Source organism: Nematostella vectensis, chromosome 1 (genome assembly GCF_932526225.1).
Source record: "Nematostella vectensis chromosome 1, jaNemVect1.1, whole genome shotgun sequence".
Taxonomy (NCBI): Eukaryota; Metazoa; Cnidaria; class Anthozoa; order Actiniaria; family Edwardsiidae; genus Nematostella; species Nematostella vectensis.
The window spans coordinates 4,463,187-4,484,451 of record NC_064034.1 but is presented as its reverse complement, the minus strand read 5'-3'; the positions used below and the strand labels follow the sequence as shown (position 1 = coordinate 4,484,451).

General features: G+C 39.7%; 3 protein-coding genes across 8 annotated transcripts; 2 read left to right on the top strand and 1 right to left on the bottom strand.

The window, feature by feature from the left end:
- Positions 1 to 112: 112 nt before the first annotated feature.
- Positions 113 to 2,339, bottom strand: LOC116621204. Of its 3 annotated transcripts, none has more exons than XM_032387261.2 (3): positions 2,049 to 2,339; positions 835 to 1,129; positions 113 to 348 (listed from the first exon to the last, which is right to left on the bottom strand). In XM_032387261.2, the coding sequence occupies exons 1-3, from the start codon at positions 2,227 to 2,229 to the stop codon at positions 324 to 326; spliced, it is 501 nt and encodes a 166-aa protein (XP_032243152.2). In that variant the 5' UTR covers positions 2,230 to 2,339; the 3' UTR covers positions 113 to 323. The 3 variants fall into 3 exon arrangements, with proteins under 3 accessions (XP_032243152.2, XP_048584714.1, XP_032243150.2); XM_048728757.1 differs by having other exon boundaries at positions 891 to 1,129; XM_032387259.2 differs by having other exon boundaries at positions 762 to 1,129; positions 2,049 to 2,333.
- Positions 2,340 to 8,070: 5,731 nt separating this feature from the next.
- Positions 8,071 to 10,707, top strand: LOC116621192 (repetitive proline-rich cell wall protein 2). Its single transcript, XM_048731212.1, has 2 exons — positions 8,071 to 8,409; positions 9,208 to 10,707. The coding sequence occupies exons 1-2, from the start codon at positions 8,104 to 8,106 to the stop codon at positions 10,096 to 10,098; spliced, it is 1,197 nt and encodes a 398-aa protein (XP_048587169.1). The 5' UTR covers positions 8,071 to 8,103; the 3' UTR covers positions 10,099 to 10,707.
- A 2,780-nt stretch (positions 10,708 to 13,487) lies between these two features.
- Positions 13,488 to 21,064, top strand: LOC5517189 (mucin-5AC). Of its 4 annotated transcripts, none has more exons than XM_048731199.1 (7): positions 13,488 to 13,611; positions 14,135 to 14,340; positions 15,041 to 15,596; positions 16,050 to 16,313; positions 18,032 to 18,178; positions 19,083 to 19,332; positions 20,097 to 21,064. In XM_048731199.1, exons 2-7 carry the CDS (start codon positions 14,284 to 14,286, stop codon positions 20,377 to 20,379), a joined length of 1,557 nt encoding a protein of 518 aa, XP_048587156.1. In that variant the 5' UTR covers positions 13,488 to 13,611; positions 14,135 to 14,283; the 3' UTR covers positions 20,380 to 21,064. The 4 variants fall into 4 exon arrangements, with proteins under 4 accessions (XP_048587156.1, XP_048587149.1, XP_048587147.1 ...); XM_048731192.1 differs by lacking the exon at positions 13,488 to 13,611 and having other exon boundaries at positions 13,721 to 14,340; positions 15,041 to 15,237; positions 15,451 to 15,596; XM_048731190.1 differs by lacking the exon at positions 13,488 to 13,611 and having other exon boundaries at positions 13,722 to 14,340; positions 15,041 to 15,243; positions 15,457 to 15,596.
- Positions 21,065 to 21,265: the final 201 nt, after the last annotated feature.

The window sequence follows — 21,265 nt, the reverse complement described above, 5'->3', positions numbered from 1 at the left end:
CAGTCTACCTAAAACAGGGATACCACAAGTATTTGATGGGTTCTGGGTCTTTCAACTATTGGACATTTTTTTATCTAGGACGGTTCAGATACTGGATATACAAACAAGAAGCTACATTACCTTTTTTATTCAGAACATTTATACACTTTTTGATAAAGAACTAGATGCAAGGGATGGAAGCAGAGGGCGGTATTTTGGTTGTGCAGTTTATGTGTCTCCATATTATCTGCAAGTCTACTATAGAGCGTCGTCCATGGGTTCCCTGTGGTTTGTATCCCTGACTCCGTCGCAAGTCTTTTGAGGGCTGATACATGGGGGCGAGGCTAGTGCAGTATGGTCCAATGGCTCCTGTGATATTAATAGATTATCGTGAATTTCATTTTGTATCGAGTTCGTCGTATTGTGATTACAGAACGCAAAAATATGTGAGTATATGCGATTCTGTGCAGACATCTGCTGTCCGATCACATCCTTTTTCTGGAACAAAACTCATGTAAAGCATACTCGAGGCCAGTGGAAGTCCCGTGGGTTTCAATAATATAACGCCGGCCTTTTAAGCAAACAATGGCTGTCTTACTAGCGGCAGACAATTGAGAGCTTGGAAGAATTTGGTATAGATCTCATAAATTGAACCACTTTTGATACCCAACCGCAAAACCACTAAAATATTTATTTGTCTGTTAGACAGCTGTAAAATTGTACCGAGTCTCTCAAGACAGGCGTGGCTAAGGCGTGCGCATTCTTATGGATAAACTACCCACCACTCTAACGCTACCGATCCTTGGCTTTTCGATTGCTGGTAATCTGAGGGGAGGGGTACTAAGATGCGCCCACGTTTTTCGTCGATCATTCGCACTTAGGACCGGGGGACTTGTCAGCTCTCTCACAACCTCTTGATTAACCGATGGGTGTCGTTCCATAGAGCCGTGTTTTAATCCTAGGCCTCGAACGTTTTCTGGGTGTTCATTGGCTGACTCGGTCATGTGAGTATCAGAAGCACTGTTGCTTGATTTAGGAATAGTATCCATGGAGACAGGGGCCAGTGGATGCACAGGGAGATCAGATGCCGTTTCAGGGTTTTTTTCGACTTCGCTTGCGATTTTCGGTTGCTCTGACTCCTCCATTGTTTCTGTTGAAGAATGTCTGTCATTACTTAGTTTTTCTCGACTCTGGAAGTGTACAAATACATGACAAGACTTTTTCTAGCCCTATAAGGCCAAACCAAGAGGCAGTAGATACGACTCCCCCTATTATGGCGTTCCCCTACACTAAAAATACTGTACTTGTTGGGTGCACGTTTTTTAAAGGCGAGCGCAATACAGGTGAGAGATTTACCAGACTTACTAGATCTGTGTACGCAAAACCTGTTTTGCGCAAAGCTCTCCCGAGCCTTTTCATCAAAGTTAGAGCAAAACAAGCTGACTACGTCTTCATTATGCGCGGGCAAAGAAACCTTGTGGTTGAGAGAGCGTGTCCAAAAAAATGGCATCGGATCTCTCCCAGAGCCTCTTCCTCAAAGTTAGATAAAAAAAAAACAGGCTGACTACGTCTTTATTATGCGCGGGCGAAAGAACCTTGTAGTTGAGACAGCGCGGCCAAACATTAGCATCGGGATGCGACTAAAGGAGACCTTAAAAAGTCTACACTTGTGAAAACCCACTAAACACAACCGCAAGAAAGATCAATTGTAATCAGTTGGAATTTGGGAATTTTTTATATGTTACGCCTACGTCCTAGTGAAAAAAATCCGTTTGCATGCTGAAATCCTTACGATGTGCACCATATGCCATAAGATGCAAGAAGCCTTTAATTGTTCAGTGTGCTATAAAGTTACTATTCAATTCCAGGTTAATGACAATCAAATCATGTCATACTCCCTTTTTTAAGGTGAAATGATGTTTCTTTTTTAGCAGGAGTGGAATAATGCTATTAGCCATAATAAAGCGCGCGCTATGCACTAGAAAATGGGATTTGCGTGGGAAATTAGACTAAACAGAGATTGACTGGAATAAACAATAGACCTACAACATATCTGGGGTTTTACATACTTTTTGCCAGAGGCTGGATATTCTTGGGGTCATTGCAACACAGATCAGATATGGCCAGATCCGTAGAGTCTTTTCCTATGAACTTTGGCGCCCTTGACGTGCCCAAAGGTTGTGGATCCTTTTTAGAGCAGCTTGTATGAAATTTTTTATCGCGTTTATAACCTGACGCACCCACTCCCATCGCTTACCGCCGAGCAGCAGATATCGGGCGGGAAACGATAGCATTAGGGATGGGCTGGGGGGTAGGAAACGCGTGCAAAAAGGAACACGTGAAATCGTTATTATGACGTCATGGTATGAGTATGACGTCAGAGAATGAATTTCAATCGATAAAAAAGATGTGTGATATTAGATAACTACGCAGCTAACATAATTTTTTTTACTTGTTATCTTGTTTTAGTAGGTTTGAGGGCAAAAAAGGACTGGGCTACATTTTGGGGTCATAAACACCTATTTAAAATGTTGCCTCGGATTGTAAATGGCGAGTGACAAGACAAGCCGCAGCAAATAAAGATGATTAGTACCGTGAACTAATGGCATGTTTTATACATGCTTGCCTGTTATTGAGTAGAAAATATGATAATCATCATATTATTATTTTTTAACTACCGTCTGGCTATTTTCTATGCGTCTGGCTATTTTTCATCCGACTTTCTTTATCGTACGATAAGTCGGTTTCAAGGGAAAAAGGAAACTTGTTTGGCGCGCACAATTCTTACGCTTACATTTGTTCCCTCCACGTTCCCAAGTCTTTCCTAGTACCCTCCTGCGCAGGCTTTCCGTGTCTTATTGTTGCCAATACATTTTAGAACAACAGACAACCTCGAATAATATCCCAGGGGGGCAACAAGGAAGGTCGGTAAAACAAAATAAGTTTATTAATCGTTTTTAGTATTCAAGTAGAGGGTAGAGTCTTGAATCTTTGTTTTACTAATCTATCATTCTGGTTGATATCGAGACTAGTTATTTGTTTTAATTATTTGGTGTAGTTTATATTTTTTAGATATATCTTCATATATCATCTGTATATTACGAAGCCCGTGATAAAGAAATCCCGGTACATGCGCAGTGACTGTAATAACTCCTTGTGGTATGGCAGAAGATCATTTCCAAGCTTTGATGACCTTTGTCGCCTGAGGTTTCGACTTTTGATTCTGACTGTCCTCTTGGGTGATTCCACCTATAAGAAGACATTATTCGGTGAGCATCGGCATACGAAGAAGCGAAGATATCAGATATCAGAAGTTACTGTTGTGGTCGGTTGTAGTCCTATATAGAGAGGATGCATGGAGAAATATACTTATAAAAAAAAAAGAGGAAAGAACATGTTGGCATTAACGAACCCTCTTATCCTAAAACTTATAGGATAACCATTCTCACAAAGAAGTGTACCACAACGATTCCCAGCTTAACCACCCGCCGTCCTCTTGCCATTCCATACACTGCCTGCCTCTTTCCCCTTCGGGATGGCTCACCGATTTATACACAACCTATCAAGGAAACTAAAGGCGGCAAGGGTTTATAAACAAAAAGACAGGTAAATAAATAGGTATTACGCATGCGAGACTCGTAGAAGCGGAACAAATACACAATATTCACACAATTCCGGCTTGAATATATTTAAAGTTATAAACACTAAAGCGATACAAAAGAGGGAGCGAAGCAAACACATAAAAAATGGACGATTATTTTAGGACTGCCGTTGTAGGACTTCAATATCCAATAGACTTGAATTGAGGGTGAAAAACACACGAAACACCTGTTATTATTGAGGTTCGCTAGACTAACTCAAGATACGTGTTTTAATTGGATTCTCGAACTAATTCTCATTGATCCTATGCAACGTTTCCAATCTTCCTTGTTATGGCAACTGAGAAAACTCGAACAGTTTGAGAAATAATACAAATATAGAATTCCACATCGAAATATTGTTATCAAGAAGTGTGCTATTATCATTGGCACATTTGCCTGACTAATTTGTTAAAAACCCTGTGATTTTAAGCAATCTTTGCATTTTGTCAATTTCAGTTGATTCAATAAAATGTCCAACGGACAAAGGATATTTGTCTTGAAGCCCTGTCCGTCGATGGTGTTTATTTTGATGTGTTAGTGTTTCTAACTGATGGTGACATGGGGATATCATCAAGGAACCCAAGAGTACCTACCAGACGTGAGATCGGCTACTACGCGAGAGCCACTCATGTCCATGATCTCGATATCCGACACATTGTGCCCGATTGCGTCCTCTGTTTCGGCCTTGCGCTCGAACTGCGGCTTGTTCTCGTCTTTTCTACATTTACTGCTGCCCAAAGAACTTCCCATTCAGGCTGAAGACCAGCAGTCACTGCAGCAGTGCGATTCACATTTGCGGAGATACTAATATTACAGCAGTGACATCACGAGATGTCATTTACATACATGCGATGTTATGGTGATAATAAAGGGTGCGTTAACAACGGGATAAACATATAACTAGAGTTTCTAAAAAACGACGCACGTTTGCATTATACAGATATAAGTTAAGATACAAGCGGGTATATCACCCTTATACTATCTACATCTTCTACAAGCCCTTCTGGAAATTACATCGGAAATTTCACTGGAAATGAAATGAAATGCGTAAAAGCCCAAGGCAAAATAGATTATGAATTGTTGTTATTAAATTCGAAATAAGAGACACGATGTCGACAAAAAAATTGATGATATATCTGAAGTTCTTACAAAATACGGTTTTCATACCAATGCTACTCATTACATGCACAAGTATACTTACACTATAATTCCCTTCTTGGTAAATTCAATTCTATAAAAGAAGGTGGTACTAAATCGACTAAATTACACGTAAGTGGTGTATTTAGAGACTAGAGGAAGTGCGAGTTTTGTTTAAATTAATATTAAGGGGATTCAACAAGAGCGGATCAAGTAGGACTTTATTATGGTAAGGTTCAATGACCTGTGCCAGCTTATATTAAAATGTTATATTTAATTATATTTAAAATGTGATGCATTTTATAGCAAAAAATTGTTTCATTGTTTGGCGTAGACGTCTCGAGGATGTCACAAATAATCGTTCCTTTAATTTATTCTCCGTAAAACGAAAAATTATCAATTACGGATCTTTAAATGGACTGGCGTACTTTTGCTCTCTTGTTACAAGAAAATGATTTTATTTGCAGCCGAAGAAAGAGACCAACATGGTACATGAACATGTGTGTTAGACAACGTTTGTCCATTTTCTACATCCGATGGCGGATGCACTACAAGAGCAGAGCTAGTGCGCATGGCAAGCTTCACACGTGATTGCAATGGTTGAAATTATTCCGACAATTTTTGCATTCGCCGTCACTACTTCCTTGCTACACCAGAGCAGAGCCGTAGCAGGCCACGTAAGATTTGGGGGGGGGGGGGGGGAGCACAGTACAGAAACTTTAAAAATATAGGGGTGGGTCACAGCCACGCCCCTACTGGTCATTTCCTTATAGTTTTTGAAAATTTGGCCCTGCAGAGTTAAACGATAAAAACAACAACACAAACACATTTTCAGTTTATTCCTGAATTGCGGCCTTAACGCCACCGTGGAGCACATCTCGTTTTTGACTACATTCATGTCAAGTTGTTATTTGGATGTGATGATCCACAAGCGCGAGAACCATTCAGTGCTTAGGGATAGAAGAAGCGAAAAACATTTGAACACCCCCTAAGGGACAACAGTTAGTAGAATTTTAAACCCTAAAAGATAGGACGATCGCCCCCAGGCTCTCAAGTACCACTTATAAAGGACGCTGTTACGTCCCCTTTTAGAGGTCAACTCCCATTTCTTAAATCCCGTTTCATAGATTCCTTGCTACCTTGCGAGCTCATGAAGATCGGCAATGCATGCGCGCGTTCCTTTTTTGTACATCTGAGTGGTCAAGCGACAAAACAATACATAAATACAGAAAAAAAATAGATATTTGTCCTCTCACTTTATTCTTTAAAATCAGATTAGAAATAAAGTTTATTATTCCCTCTTTGCAATGGTTGGTTTCTTTTCCTCGTATCTCGTTTTTTAGGTGGGTAAATTGGGCTTGTTTTGGAAGCTGTTTTGAGGTGAAAATGCTACTTCAAAGGTATAAATATATATGTTTTTCAGTATTCATGTATTTTTCTGTCTTTTGACCACTCAGATAGGGTGGGTAGCCTTTGCTTTGTCTTTTCGACTTGAGTTGTGTGCTGAGCGTGTCGAATGCGATGGTTGTAGGCAAAAATCGTAGCGTCTAAATCGGCCTTTACTTTTAGGCCATTGGTTTCTCTCCCTCGCTCGCCAATGGCCTCGCAGGGTAATTCCTTGCCGAACGCTTAAGTTACTTATCAATATGAGTAAGTTAACTAAACAAAACCTAAAAACTGTTCTATTAACTACAGACAAGATGACAGCGTGACAGAAGCCCCTTTCTCTATCATGATTCGGAAAGGTTTAATAATTGAGATACGTCTTTTTAGTTCTTTTCTATTTTAGTAAGGGAGTGTTCTAGAAATACACCGAGGCGGGGACGGAAGATTTTTACTCAAGACACCTTTAAATTTCGGAGCCCATCTTTCATTGTAACCATTTTTTGGTTCCCCTTTCAGAACCTCAGTATTTTCAGAGCCCCCCCCCCCCCTTACGACCTCTACAAACAAAAAAAATCTTTAATTCTGCGAAGTTACCCTCCCTGTCCGAGTTGATGATGATCAGTCAAGTTCATCATTATTTTAGAATCTGACAACTCTTCTTCACAACTTTCGGTTTCGGCCTCCATAATTTCATATTTTGTTTGGCATGTAAAATCGTGGGTTGGGTTGCAGGGATTCTTTTCCTCAATCAGTCGTTTGGAGGAACTCTTTCTTTTCCAAATCACCCCCCCCCCCCCCCCTCAATAAAAAAAAATGGCACATGGTCCGCTCCTAAGCAGCTAAGGACGCCTGTGAAAAAGTATACATTTGTATTTATTTTTCTGTATAAAAGGGATATAATGTCCAACCAAGAGAGCATAAGATAAGAGAGGGACACTTAGGTATTACCCGCGCGCCATGTCGATTCCCAATCTGGCTATTTTTAGTAACCACCACCCCACCCCACCACTGCGCGTGAGGATTTGCTCCTTTTATTTTGTCCTACTCCCCCGCGGGTTGCGTGTTGTTGTTTTGCCAACTCGATAGGAATGAAAAGAGATCTTGTAAAATAACTCGGAAAAAGAAAACAAGTTTAACTTAAGTAAGCAAGATTGGCAAATATACTTACAGAAAGCTAAATCCTTGAATAGTTTGACTGTTTTGTTTGTCTGAGCGGCAAAGTCAAATCAAGAAGAAAGAAAACACCGAAGTGCGATAAAATGCCTTCAATTCCCCAAGTTCAGAGCGCTTTGATACTAAAGTTTATAATGGACATAGAAACGTATTAAAAAAATAAGAGAATTGCTAGTGGATTTTGGTGTATAATAAAAGCTGAAGTCTTACAAGAAGTCTCTGTGTCGTTTCTTTCCCATTTGAGCCGTTTTGACAGTTCAGAGGAGAGTCCGTTAATACCTAAAACCTACGGCATTCTAGGTTTACTTAACCGATACATATTCACGATATTATCTTTTCAAATTGTTTATTTGTGTGTGAACTTTTAACAACGATAAGGTTTTATGGTATGAAAACAAAATAGACGTATGCCCTATATAACACTAATGTCTGCGCACTTGTTCTGCTTGTTGAGAAAGCCAATAAAGATGCAGGACTTTTGAGAGGGTAAAATTCTAAATTCTGCTGATTGCCTGAATCCCTCTCTGATCTAACATGTGCATATTTTGGTAATCAAGTTTATCTATATCCAATAACTAGGAAAATTCACACACACAAAAAAAATAAATAAAAAATATATATATATATATAGGGGTGCATGTCTCCCAAACTCCCTTTAAGTGCTTAAGACACGTGCTTCCGATTTTGCACCCCCCCTCCCCGCGGATATATAAATATATGGTGGCCTGGTATGCTAGGAGACCGAGTTGTCGGCACAAACAACTTCGCCTTGGCATGTGAATCAAATATGGATTACTCGATGAAATTTCTCGCAATTTTTCTTATCTCTCAGTTCTGCTGTACCAGCTCATTACACTCGCAAACTTATCACGGTAAAGTGTTTGTAGGTGAACTCTACCAGGTATTAACTGGTGTAGACTGGCTAGGATGTATACAGGCTTGTCACGGAGACTGCACTTCTTATAATTTCTACCTGAAAGAAGGAGTTTGTGAACTGCTGGTTGCTCAGACGGAGAGTGATGGTGGCAGAGGTGGGATGAGATTTCAAGCGCAAGCTGTCTCTCAAAAACTGCGCGCGGCGCCGAGGGAAATGGTAAGATCTAAAAGAGCATAGCTGACTATATGACTGCAGTTTTTCTTTTAAAGAAAGTTAATAAGCACTTTTTAAAATTTCTAACCATTAAAACGACATCGGAATGGGTGGGATGAGATTTCAAGCGCAAGCTGTCTCAAAAACTGGGCGCGGCGCCGAGTAAAAGCGTAAGACCTACAGATGTTGATTTTTTAGAATTCATATGTTGCTTTTCTAGTGAGATTTGATAAGAATGCGTGGTTTGTCTATGGCTAGAGTTAAAGAAAAATATATAAATATATAAGGGAGATTATAAATCTTTATGAACACTACTAAAAGGTAAATGAGCAAATACATTCATTACACTTTCAAAGCGTTTTGTGACTTATCCCCTTTCAGTCATGGCTGTGAAGAATTTATATCTAAACATCTTAAAAATAATATAATCTAGTACTAATTGAAATGAGACAGAATGAGGTTTCGCGGTGGGGGAGTTCTAAGTTTGTTCAAAACAAAGAAATATTTAAATTGTCAAGAAAAAGGTGTATTTGTCTACAGTAAGACACAATAGCTGCGAACCCTGAAGAAAATAAGAAAAACGCATTTTATTCCTGTTTTCAGATTAAAAATTCAAATTCATGCGTTTAAAAATAAAATATATCATGTTTTGAAGGCTGGTTCTTAAAACCCGCTGTATACACCAAGTAATTTGTTCAATGTTGTGTTTTTTTTCGCAAATGTCCAACTATTTCGTAACTCAATCGTAATCAAATTTGAAAATCATTATTCATGCAGTGAACTTTGGAATTGTTTCAACAGGAAGATATTGCTACCTATGAATTGAAAGCAAAAACAGTAGTAGTTGCATCACCCGAGGTATCGGCACTAGTCGATACAACTCCGATAGAATCGACATCAGTAGATACAACTCCGACAGCATCGACACCACCCGATTCAACTCCGACAGTATTGACATCAGTCGATACAACTCTGACAGCATCGGCACCATTCGATACAACTCCGACTGCATCGACACCAATTGAAACAACTCCGACAGCATTGAAACTAGTCGATACAAATCAAACAGTATCGACACCAATCGAGACGACTCCGACTGCATCGACATCAGTCGAAACGACTCCGACTGCATCGCCAACAGTTGAAACGACTCCGAAAGCATTGAAACCATTCGAAACAATTCCTACAGTATCAACACCAGTTGAGACGAATCCGTTAGCATTGAAACCAGTCGAAACAATTCCGACAGTATCAACACCAGTTGAGACGCATCCGTTAGCATCGAAACCAGTCGTAACGACTTCGTTAGCATCGACACCAGTCGATACGACTCTGACAGCATCGCCACCAGTCGTAACGACTTCGTTAGCATCGGCACCAGTCGAGACGACTCCGACAGCATCGGCACCAGTCGAGACGACTTCGTTAGCATCGACACCAGTTGAAACGACTTCGTTAGCATCGACACCAGTCGATACGACTCTGACAGCATCATCACCAGTCGAGACGACTCCGACAGCATCGCCACCAGTTAAAACGACTCCGTTAGCATCGACACCAGTCTATGCAACTCCAACAGCACCAGAATTAACGACACCACTCGATACAACATCGACAGCGACGACACCAGTGGATACAACTTCAATAATAACTGTGAAGCTACGACTGCAATATCAACTCACACAGGAGTGACATGTTTGAAAAGAACAGTCAGCATAATCTGAAGATGATCTAGATTAAAATAAATAGGTGATTTGTTAAACTATTTACATAGCAGCCTACTAATGTATTCCTGGGTACTTTTGAGCAAAATTGTGAGAAAAACTGACTGAAAAACTAGACGCTGCACCAGCGTTAACTCGGGCTACAAAAGGAATCACCGAAAAATGTATTCTGCATTTTGTACCTGCTGGTGAGCTGTTTTCTCGGAAGCTCGTATATACTTAAAAGCCCCGTGCAAACTGCGCCAGCACCAGCCAGCATTGTTGGCGAATTTCCGCTCGACTGACAAAGGAAATGTCAAAATGGGAAATTGACTTTCTGACATTTTCTCCGTCTTGTGGTCAGTCGAGCAAGAATTCTCCGGCAACGCTGGTTTGTGCTGGCGCAGTATGCACGGGGCTTTACGCCGTATTACGGTGCTAGACATACTGAGGAGTATGGGATTTAGCATAACGAGACCGGCATTCTTGTAATAAATTTGACTCTTTATTGGGATAAGACACGTTCGCTACTGATAGCGAGCGATTAATGAGCGATTAAATGCTTGAGACACTGTTCAAAATTGCATACAAAACAAAACAAAAACACAAAACTTATCTTCGCTGTTATTGATTCTCTTCTTCTTTCGGAATGTGTCCTTTGAAGTTGTAAGAACTAAGAAATATTTGCATTACGAGCTGCAGAGAAAAAGGCCGAGGCGGAGCGAGTCTCTTTAAGCAAAACAATTCAAACTTTATCAAATATCTGGTTATAGAACATGCTAGACAGTCCTTGAAACAACCCTGCGATAGACCCACATCTTTTAGTGTGGGTCTATCGCAGACGGCGTTTGCATTTGTGAGTGTGGGTCTATCGCAGACGGCGTTTGCATTTGTGAGTGTGGGTCTATCGCGAACGAGAGAAGTCTTCCACAAAAGCCGCTTCGCTTTCAGGCAGAGTATATACCGCAGACCTCTGAGCATCGCAGGCTTACACGTTTTCGACATGGATAGATAGACTTATAGGAAAGGTAAACCTAGACTCGTGCTACCACGGGTAGCCCGCGTAAAAAAGCCTCACCCTATTTCAAGTCCCACACTACCTCTCAAATTAAGCTACCGCTGACCCAAATCGGTATGCACTGAAGTTTCCAACAATGCACTGCCGCGTGTTTTGAGTCTAGCGATGGCGCTGTTACAGCCTTTTGCTGACGACTGTTTTGTTTGTAAAAATTTACAGCTTTTTCATATAAGGAGAGTGCCCTAGAACATCATTTAGTCTATTTGGGCATAATTAATGCTGTGCTTATGAATGTTTGCACAGGTTGATTTAATGGCCGGATTAGCTCGCTAGTGGCAATTTTAAGTTATTCAAGTTAAAGTTTAAAGGGATAATTCCTTGTTTGGGTTTCACCAAGTGAGAAAGGAATTTTCTAGTGAATGGTCTCACATACTCTCCAATGTCGAACATCTTTGCTACCCAACCTTATTCAAAAATTGTTTTCAGGCTTATTCTGGGTTCCTTGGACCTGGAAATGTTTTGTTTGGCTTTGGGGCAAAGAGACTTATGATTATGTCAGTGTGTTTCTAAGACCTCATGATAATAGTATGGCGGGATGACTAGGAAAATTGATGCATATTCTTGTGTACCTGGAGTGTCTATTGTCTAGTGTTCTAAGTGTTCTTCAGAAAAGTGAAAGGAGAATTGCCCAAACTGGTCACGGATTGTGTGTCCGTGTAATTTCTAGATGACATTGTCAAGTCTTTAGATTTACAGGCTCTCGTACCCAGGATTGACTTAGGGAAGGGGGTGCGCAGTCATAGGTATCATATGGAGAAAGCATAGTATTTGTAGATTCCTTGATAAGTAATGATCCATTTTTTGGCAGCCAAGGGGGGTGCGCGCGCAACTTACGCACGCCCTCTGTGTACGCGCCTGATTTACTACACGGGCAGGTAAAAAGTTACCCATTAGAGGAAAAGGCTTTAGTTTAGAAAGTCATTTTGTTAATTAAGTTATTTTAGCGTTTTCGCTTGCCAACTACATTAAAAGAAGTGATTACTTATTGTATTGTTACCTCACTAAAACTTGCCTTCTTTGCTTTTTGAAAATATAGGAGTTTATGAAAACTAGATGCCCCTTGTTATTTACCTATTTACCTATTCCCCTTGACATGTTGTCTATCCTTTATTTTTATCCAGCCGCCAGAAGGGGTTTATTTACTAAATATTAGGATTGATGCTGTCATGAATAAACAAAAGGCGCCCCGTAGCTCAAGTTGTGGCGTCAATCGGAAAGTCCTCGAAAAGGTATTGTAATAGATAAAATAGCGACCTTCTATTGAACAGCATAACGCCTGAGGGCTTGATTAATAACCCCTTCGTCTTTTTTAATGAAAGCTTCCTTCTTTCGTGTGGGCTCGATCATGTCACGAAAATACATGTTTTTTAAGAGCTACATCGTAAAAACAAACCAAACAAAGTTTTTATTTTCTTTTTTCATTTATGACGGCAACCGGTTTGTGTTTCACCACTCCCATTTCACATTGCCAAAACAATATGTAAAATTATCCTTCAAGATTAAAAGGGCTGGGGTAGTTATAACGTATTTTTTTGGATGGGAGGAGGGAGGAAGGACAACTATTGTTAAGACTTTCCTTCAGCAAGAAGGAAATGTAATTATCATTTGACAAAATCAAATTTCTTTCCAATTTCGCCGTGTACCACAGTCGAGATGAAAAATTAACACTTTATCATGTAAAAGCTACAGTCATTACAGCTCAGTCATTACAGCTCAGTCATTACTTTACAAAATGGTCAAGTTCCATGACCGTTTGAGTGATTCACTTCCGTTGCAATTCTACATATTTTAGACACCTACTGTACGGAGTAATAAAAAGCAGATTCATGTTCCCATGTTTTTAAAAGAGAGACGATATCTATTCCCTATCGGAACACGGATAATGGAGGCTGTGTAGTTTCTGACCATCCAATAGAAGGGCTGGTGCGACAAACTGTATAGTCTAGCAGTCCACGTCCGTTTCCGATGTAGTTTTTCTTGATTGCACACACAGTGAAGGTCTGCTAACTTCATTGTATTAAACTTGGGTTATCTAAATAATTTGAATGGGAGAACCAGAAAAAGCTGTGCTTTTACTGATGACCATGTTTTGACGAAAACAATGTCCGATGCTTATAGTAGGACCTCAGGTATCCGACGTCTAGGTGGCCTACAAAGCTGTCGATAATATAATATCAGTTTTTCAAGTAAATAATCTAATATTTACGAGAAATTTCACACTTTACTCTTGGCATACTTTAGACAAGACTTAAACACAAAAAGCAGGTGTGAATCTCAAGTAAGGTCACAATTTTAATTAAAGTTCAGTAAAATCAACACCGTTCGATATTGAGCTTTATATTATTTATAATACTAGTCTACTAAAAATTAACAAGTCCGGAGCAGGTTGCTGAGACCGCCGACGTATTTACTCTATTTTACCAGGTGAGCGATATTTCCATACCCTGAATAAGATTACCTTTCCAACTTCAAACCTGGTTAATTTTGTGCTACTTACTTTAAATTTAGCTCAAGCTATCCACTTAATCATAGATAAGAAACAGAATTATCTTAAATGCTATATTACCCGGAGAAGTTATTATACTTCATTTATCTTTGAGGTTTTATTATGTGGACCGAGAGCGCTTAAGATCACTCAAAAATGGTTATTACATACTATTTACCTCACACATGTTATCAACAAGGTGCTTCGTTATCAGCACCTCATTAAAGAACACTCATTAGCATGGTAACTAAGTTACATTCTGGATGTAAATAGGTAACTAGGCTATCCACTACTTCCCGTTGTGGTATAATAGGCATTCAAAGTCCATTCCACCTGCAAAAAGCTTCAGGGATCAAGTGAACTCGATGGCTAACACGATAGAATTTCTCGTAATGTTTATCTCCTCTTGTAGCGGTCTCGGCTCTTTCCACACTTTTACTTATCGCGAAAGAGTATTTGCAGGCAAACCCTACCAGGTATTAACTGGTGTAGACTGGCTAGGATGTATACAGGCTTGTCACGGAGATTGCACTTCTTATAATTTCTACCTGAAGGAAGGAGTTTGTGAACTGCTGGTTGCTCAGACGGAGTGTGATGGTGGCAGAGGTGGGATGAGATTTCAAGCGCAAGCTGTCTCTCAAAAACTGCGCGCGGCGCCGAGGGAAATGGTAAGATCTAAAAGAGCATAGCTGACTATATGAATGCAGTTTTTCTTTTTAAGAAAGTTAATAAGCACTTTTTAAAATCTCTAACCATTAAAACGACATCGGAAATTAGGAGCAAAGGAAAAGATCGTAAACTGAATTCTATTTTATTGTCGAAAATAATGCGCAAATTTTTGTAAAGCTGGAAGACAACGTTTAATTAAGAAGAACGTTTAAAGTTAAACCTAAAAGATTTGTTATCAGTTCTTAAATATATATTTTTGTCAAGCGTCAAGCAACTAATACCACCATAAACATTGCCGGAGTAAAGGGCTAATATAGGCTTTGCTTGTTGTCAAACTAATGAATTTAGAATGATTTTCTCTCTAAACCCTGTGGCGAGAATGAATCTGTCTTAATTAAAGTCAATGTTCTTTCATGGTACCATACAGTTAACTTACGAAGATGACAAAAACACATTCATTTGTATAAAAGCAACTAAGGCCGGAAAAGGTTGGTTTCATGTAAATGTAGTTGATATTATTTCACGCAAGTGTGAATTTAATTCATTCTTGAGAAAAAAAAACTAAAAAACTATTGCTAAATATAAATTACTATTTCCAAATAATGGAGAAGTTCTCAGAATTTTCAAGAAATCGGGAGCTGAATTATTTGATTGATTATTTCATCAAAGAAAACTCATGTCTTTCTTTTTCATTTAAAGAAAATTGCCTCGAACATCTCACCAATATCGTCAGTACTCACGTCACCGACAGAAACAAGTTTTACTGCAGGTGTAATAAATACTGTGGAAACTGCAGTACCGATAACAGCGACAGCTATTACAGCTACGACACTGTCAGCAACTATTCCAGAACTATCACCAACACCAGAAACCTCGACAAAAGCTAAAGCTGAAACATCAACATCCTCAAAGAAAATTGCCTCGAGCATCTCACCAATATCGTCAGTACTCACGTCACCGACAGAAACAAGTTTTACTGCAGGTGTAATAAATACTGTGGAAACTGCTTTACCGATAACAGCGACAGCTATTACAGCTACGACACTGTCAGCAACTATTCCAGAACTATCACCAACACCAGAAACCTCGACAAAAGCTAAAGCTGAAACACCAACATCCTCCTCCTTCTCAACTTCGCCATTAGCCACATCTCACACATCTACGTATGAGCCCTCAACACCATCAACATCAGAACAATTCGAAACAACACGCCCTACGACAGCATCGTTACAATCGTCAGCATTACTTACGCAAAGTAAGTTCACTTATTGTCAGTTATGATCTTTAAACACTAACGTCATGTGTAGTTTATTGCCATAGCGAACCTGTTCAATCACGAGTTAATGGTTATTTATATATTCAATTTTTGAATGAAATATTAAAGTATTTCTTTTGCACTCAAAAGTCTCTCGTTTTCGTATTGTTCATCTTATAAAAGACGCTTCCTCACGAATTCATTTTCTTTTTACTTTAAAACATACATTTTTTTTTTTCGGAAGGTGCCCCCTTTAAAACATTTCCTCCAGATTTGAACAATGTTCCATTTATTGAAATAGTTAAATCTTTCAATATGATGACTTAGTAGGCATCTTAACGCTCAAGGAAGCCCCCTCCTCTTGATTCAATACTCCAGTTAAGAATCTCAATCACGATTATAGTCAGTAACAATTCCTTTGTTGTTTGCCAATTCCTTATTTGGTATTCACAGGTCCAGCGCCACACGTGACCGCCACGCCTCTGCAGCAGATAGTGTGTCCGCTGACCGATATAATAAATATTACATGCAGCACGAATACCAGCCACGTCGCCAGATTTACCTGGCATAAGTTCGACAGAGCACTTGTTGAAAAAACTAATACCCCCTCACTGATCATTCGTTCCCCTGGGTATGAGGACGCGGGGACATATCGCTGTGTAGTGAGCGATGGTATGACCGAGGGCTCCGCCGATGCGAATGTCACCATCTTACAGGGTATGTGCTATTCACGGGTTAAAGGAACTTATGGCTTTCTTGACATAAACCAAATGCTGGAAAGGAATTAAGCAGCTTTGTTTCAGTGGGCCTGCCCCCCCAGGGGAATGAGATTTATAACAAAATAGATAAATTGTCCATTTAACATTTTGCCTGGTAGAACGCGGGATAGGTCTGTAGGTCGGAAGGATGGCAAAGGCAGTGGAGACACGTCCCCCCCGGGGTAGTTTGGTTTTCATAGTTATTAACCCTATTCAGACCGGGCTTTTTGAGGCTTCCTCTGACCGGGGGGGGGGGGGGGCTCTTTCGGCCCCCCATCCGTAACTTTTGAACCATTGGAGCTATTATGACCAAATTTTCAAAGAATTATTATCTGACAAAGAGGAACAAAATGATATTCTGTGTTGCCATAGCAACGCAATATGACGTCATTATGACGTCATTTAAACATTTAAATATATGGTTATAAATAGCCTAGCTTTCGAAACCTTTGCATAGAACATCCAAAATCCAAATAAGTTATCATAATCAGTTCGTATTCAAAAAGCGACCGATATTCTTCAAAGAAATTGTCTTTGTGACGTCACGATGACGTCACTTAAGTGAGCAGAAACGAGCAATATTTCTGTTTTTGTTAGATGTGTATTTCTGTATATTTTTTCGATAATCTTGCAGTAGACATATATTATTAGTGACACTGTTTCTATGACAACAATATATGACACCTGTAACGTCATTGATTGGCATGGTACCTTTAATATATCATAAGTTTGCAAATGGACTCTTAATTAAAGTAATAATTTAAATACCTTTCCAAAGAATGTTTTTTTTTTTACTTTTTATTTAAAATAGAGGAATATAAAAAGGATTTTGCCAAATTTACGTTAGTTTAAAAAAAACCAGCGAATTCTAGCTAATTATGTAACATCAGCACCGCCATCTTGGATCCGGCATCTTGGATTTAATGAAAGTTATTTATTTTAATCAATAAAAACTGGGTGGCAAAATCTGAAGCTTTTTGACAATATTTAATCTTCGTTTCAAGTTGTATTAATGATTTCAGGTAGATATGAATGTTTTTTCGCTACAAGCACTATTTCAAGAAGGTCAAAAATTGACAAAAAATAGAGTTGTAAATTTTTATTGTGTTTTTTCAAAACTTGGTATAAAACGTTTATATGAAATGGATTTACGTTGAATACGTCGTATTAATAGTTGATCTTAACGACATAAAGCGTTTTGCCTAATTTTCATTAAACCTATGTTGGTTACTATGGTTACCATGGTACACATCGAAATTTTGTTAACACCAAACTGATCCAAGATAAATTTTAGGAAAAGTAATCAAATTTTAATGCTCTAGCCCTACTAGTTCAAAAATGATTACAGATCAAAGGTGCTAGGGGCCTCAAACCCCCCCCCCCCCCGGTCTGAATAGGGTTAAGAATCATTCACAAGAAAATGCTAATTCTTCAAAAAAGTTGCAAACCATAGGTGGAGTAGCAGACGAATTCTGCGAAATCTCTCCAATCTTTCAATGCTAACCCCCTCACACACTTCTGCCTTTACTTCTGCCTTTCGATACCGCCCTCTACACCATACCAAAGATGGACAACGTTTTTTGTTGCATTCAAACCTGTAATATGATCATATTTCTATTACCAGCTTTGTTGATATATACCAGCTTGGATGATATAGACGTGTTTTCTTTTTTTCAGTTGGCGCCCCTGGATGTGATAGTAAATATCCTCAATCGTGCAAAGCTTACAAAAACTTGGGATTGTCTTTAGGAAATAGAGTGTATATCATTTCACCAGATAACAGCACGGTGATCAATGTATACTGTGACATGACCACTGACGGAGGTAAGAGAATACAGCTAGCTATTAACTACTGCTACCAGCTTTCACCATTAACACCATTATTCTCATCACAGTTATCATCATCATCATCACCACCATCATCACGACCACCATCGTTACCACCAACTCCACCATCACTACCACCATCATCACCACCTCCACCACTACCACCACCATCATCACCACCATCACCACCATCATCACCACCACCACTACCATTACTACCACCACCATCACCACCATCATCATCACCACCATCATCACTACCATCACCATCACCATCACCATCACCATCACCATCACCATCACCATCACCATCACCATCACCATCACCATCACCATCACCATCACCATCACCATCACCATCACCATCACCATCACCATCACCATCACCATCACCATCACCATCACCATCACCATCACCATCACCATCACCATCACCATCACCATCACCATCACCATCACCATCACCATCACCATCACCATCACCATCACCATCACCATCACCATCACCATCACCATCACCATCACCATCACCATCACCATCACCATCACCATCACCATCACCATCACCATCACCATCACCATCACCATCACCATCACCATCACCATCACCATCACCATCACCATCACCATCACCATCACCATCACCATCACCATCACCATCACCATCACCATCATCATCATCATCATCATCATCATCATCACCATCACCATCACCATCACCATCACCATCACCATCACCATCACCATCACCATCACCATCATCATCATCATCATCATCATCATCATCAACAACAACAACAACAATATAGTCGTTATCCGCATCATCACTACCGTAGAGTATTTGTTTCTTTTCAAATCCGACTATGCCCTACTATTTGATGATTATGATAACCATGTCCAGGTGGATGGACGCTTATCGACAGGGCCATCCTTTCCGGAAAAGAGCCGTCCGTTAGCTCAAGTAAGAGTAAAGACTGGACTGTCATATCACGTTACGATGACAACTCAGTCCATCTCTCCATAAAAGGCTTGAAGGTTCTTAGAGATCTGGACTACTTCCGACAGTTACGCTGGTACTGCAAGATGGAAAGCGTGGGGAGAGTGCTGCATATCGCCACCGCCCTTAACGAGACGGGGGATCACGTGGTCAGGTGATAACACAGCTTGCGTACTAACAAGATTATCTTTTACACTGGCATAGTGTGGAATACCCTATATACGTCGCCTTAATATATTGTATAACAGCTTAAGAAAACAATTAGAAGCATACTAGCGCGTAAAGATTAATGCAAATTCTGATTGAACACCCAAAAAAAATTGATAATTTATTTTTTTCTAATTTTTTTAGAAACGAGCCCCAGGCTCGTTTCTAAAAACACTCGAGAATTCTCGGAAAAGTTTTATTCCTTTCATTTGAAAAGCTGACTTATTCCTATAAAATTTATGGTATCTGAATGTGTTGAAATATCGTCAATCGTATTTTTTATCACAAAGATTCAAGTGAAGGATGATTCTCTTTATAGATTTTGATCTTTGTCGGACTTCTCGGGCTCAAAAGTCACATGGCTTAAATATTAAGAAATTTATCGGGACCTCGGAGTCACACCCGAGACTTTTCGGGTAACTTTTTGAGTTGAGCAAAACTTCGAAAATGGCCCTATTGAGCGTAATCTTTTGGAATATGAACCAAGAGGAATTTCAAACTGTTCTAACATGAAAGCAGTTCTCAAAAATGAAAACATGCAGCAAAATTTTGAGGAAAAATGCAAAATGAAGTTTTCAGGCCCGCGAGAATTCTCGGGTGTTTCGAGAAACGGGCGCCTGGTCATGTGTGTGTCTTCCTCCCGGGTGAAATATGCTTGACAGCATAAGGTCTTTGCATTATCAGTAGCTGGTAAGAGTCTTTTCTACACAGGCAAATGACAGACACGGCATCTTCACGACCGTCAGCTTGTGGTAGCTTCTACCGTCTCCCAGACGACACGTCAATTATCAGCACTAACTGCATGAAGTGGGATTCTGATAATAACCGCTGGAAAGGAAATAACGATGACGCACTAGTCAAGGATATAATCCACATGAAAGACGATAGCGGGGTTAACCACAAACTTGGCATGATTAAAGGGAATTTTTACTGTGACACGGACAAGATCCCTGACAATTTCAACAATGCTTCCTGGGCATTATATTACAGATAGACGATAGACTTTGCATGTTATTCTGTTCACATGCGCCGCCATGGGCTGCCCGTGGCATGTAAATACAAAATCAAAGAAATGTATTGCCGAGCCTTCGCGCGCGCACAGGGTTCCCAATATTCGAAAATAAAACCTTCCGAATAACCCCAAATGAGATCTGGCTAGCAGGTTAAAAAATGTACAGACTTTTATTAATTCTGTGTTATTACATATTACGTATTTTGATTATAGGTTATCTAAAAAATCAAGTTAGTTCCGACGTTAAGAGTAGAAGTTTTCGAGCTGGCCTCCATAGTTAAATACAAGACATACTTGAGTACAAAAAAAAAAAAGAATACATAACCAGTAGGGGCGTGGATGTGCTTCCCAATATTTCCTTTCAAGGCCTGCTACGGCACTTAAGAAAGCTTTCTTTCTTAAAGCATACCCGCTGCACATCCTGAAATGTTCACTATACTAGGCACGTTATTGGTTTGTTTAGAATTGACTCAGTGATGGTACTTGCAGATTTTTCATAAAGAAAAACATTTTATTCTTATATCTCCTTTGTTGTGTATTGCCTAATATGGGCATATATGTCAATTGTCAATTAGAATTGAAATATTATGTTATTATTTTGGAGAATAAATATCATCCCGATGGCGATCAAGTGTAAGAATATGAATAAAAACGCCTAAAACGTTTTGCCAAAAATGATCACATAAACCATCTTTTAAGATCTCGCACATTTCAGCAGCATAGATCAGTTTACTTTTTTTGTTTCTGAGCTCAAAAGGTATGTATGCACGTGCGCGACGTTGCGCGGCGGGGACGTTGTGTGGCTCCAACCACTGGGGGCTGCGAAAAAGAATACAGGGGAAAAAATAAAATGGCTAAAAGCAGCAAC

Coding starts and splice junctions, on each gene's coding strand:
- LOC116621204 (XM_032387259.2), bottom strand. CDS start 2,229: ATGGGAGTGGGTGCGTCAGGTTATAAACGCGATAAAAAATTTCATACA. Junction 1,130..2,048: donor TATCCAGCCTCTGGCAAAAA/GTATGTAAAACC, acceptor ATTCTTCAACAG/AAACAATGGAGGAGTCAGAG. Junction 349..761: donor GGATCGGTAGCGTTAGAGTG/GTGGGTAGTTTA, acceptor TTAATATCACAG/GAGCCATTGGACCATACTGC.
- LOC116621192 (XM_048731212.1), top strand. CDS start 8,104: ATGGATTACTCGATGAAATTTCTCGCAATTTTTCTTATCTCTCAGTTC. Junction 8,410..9,207: donor GCGCGGCGCCGAGGGAAATG/GTAAGATCTAAA, acceptor TTGTTTCAACAG/GAAGATATTGCTACCTATGA.
- LOC5517189 (XM_048731186.1), top strand. CDS start 14,038: ATGGCTAACACGATAGAATTTCTCGTAATGTTTATCTCCTCTTGTAGC. Junction 14,341..15,040: donor GCGCGGCGCCGAGGGAAATG/GTAAGATCTAAA, acceptor TTTCATTTAAAG/AAAATTGCCTCGAACATCTC. Junction 19,333..20,096: donor ACGGGGGATCACGTGGTCAG/GTGATAACACAG, acceptor TTTTCTACACAG/GCAAATGACAGACACGGCAT.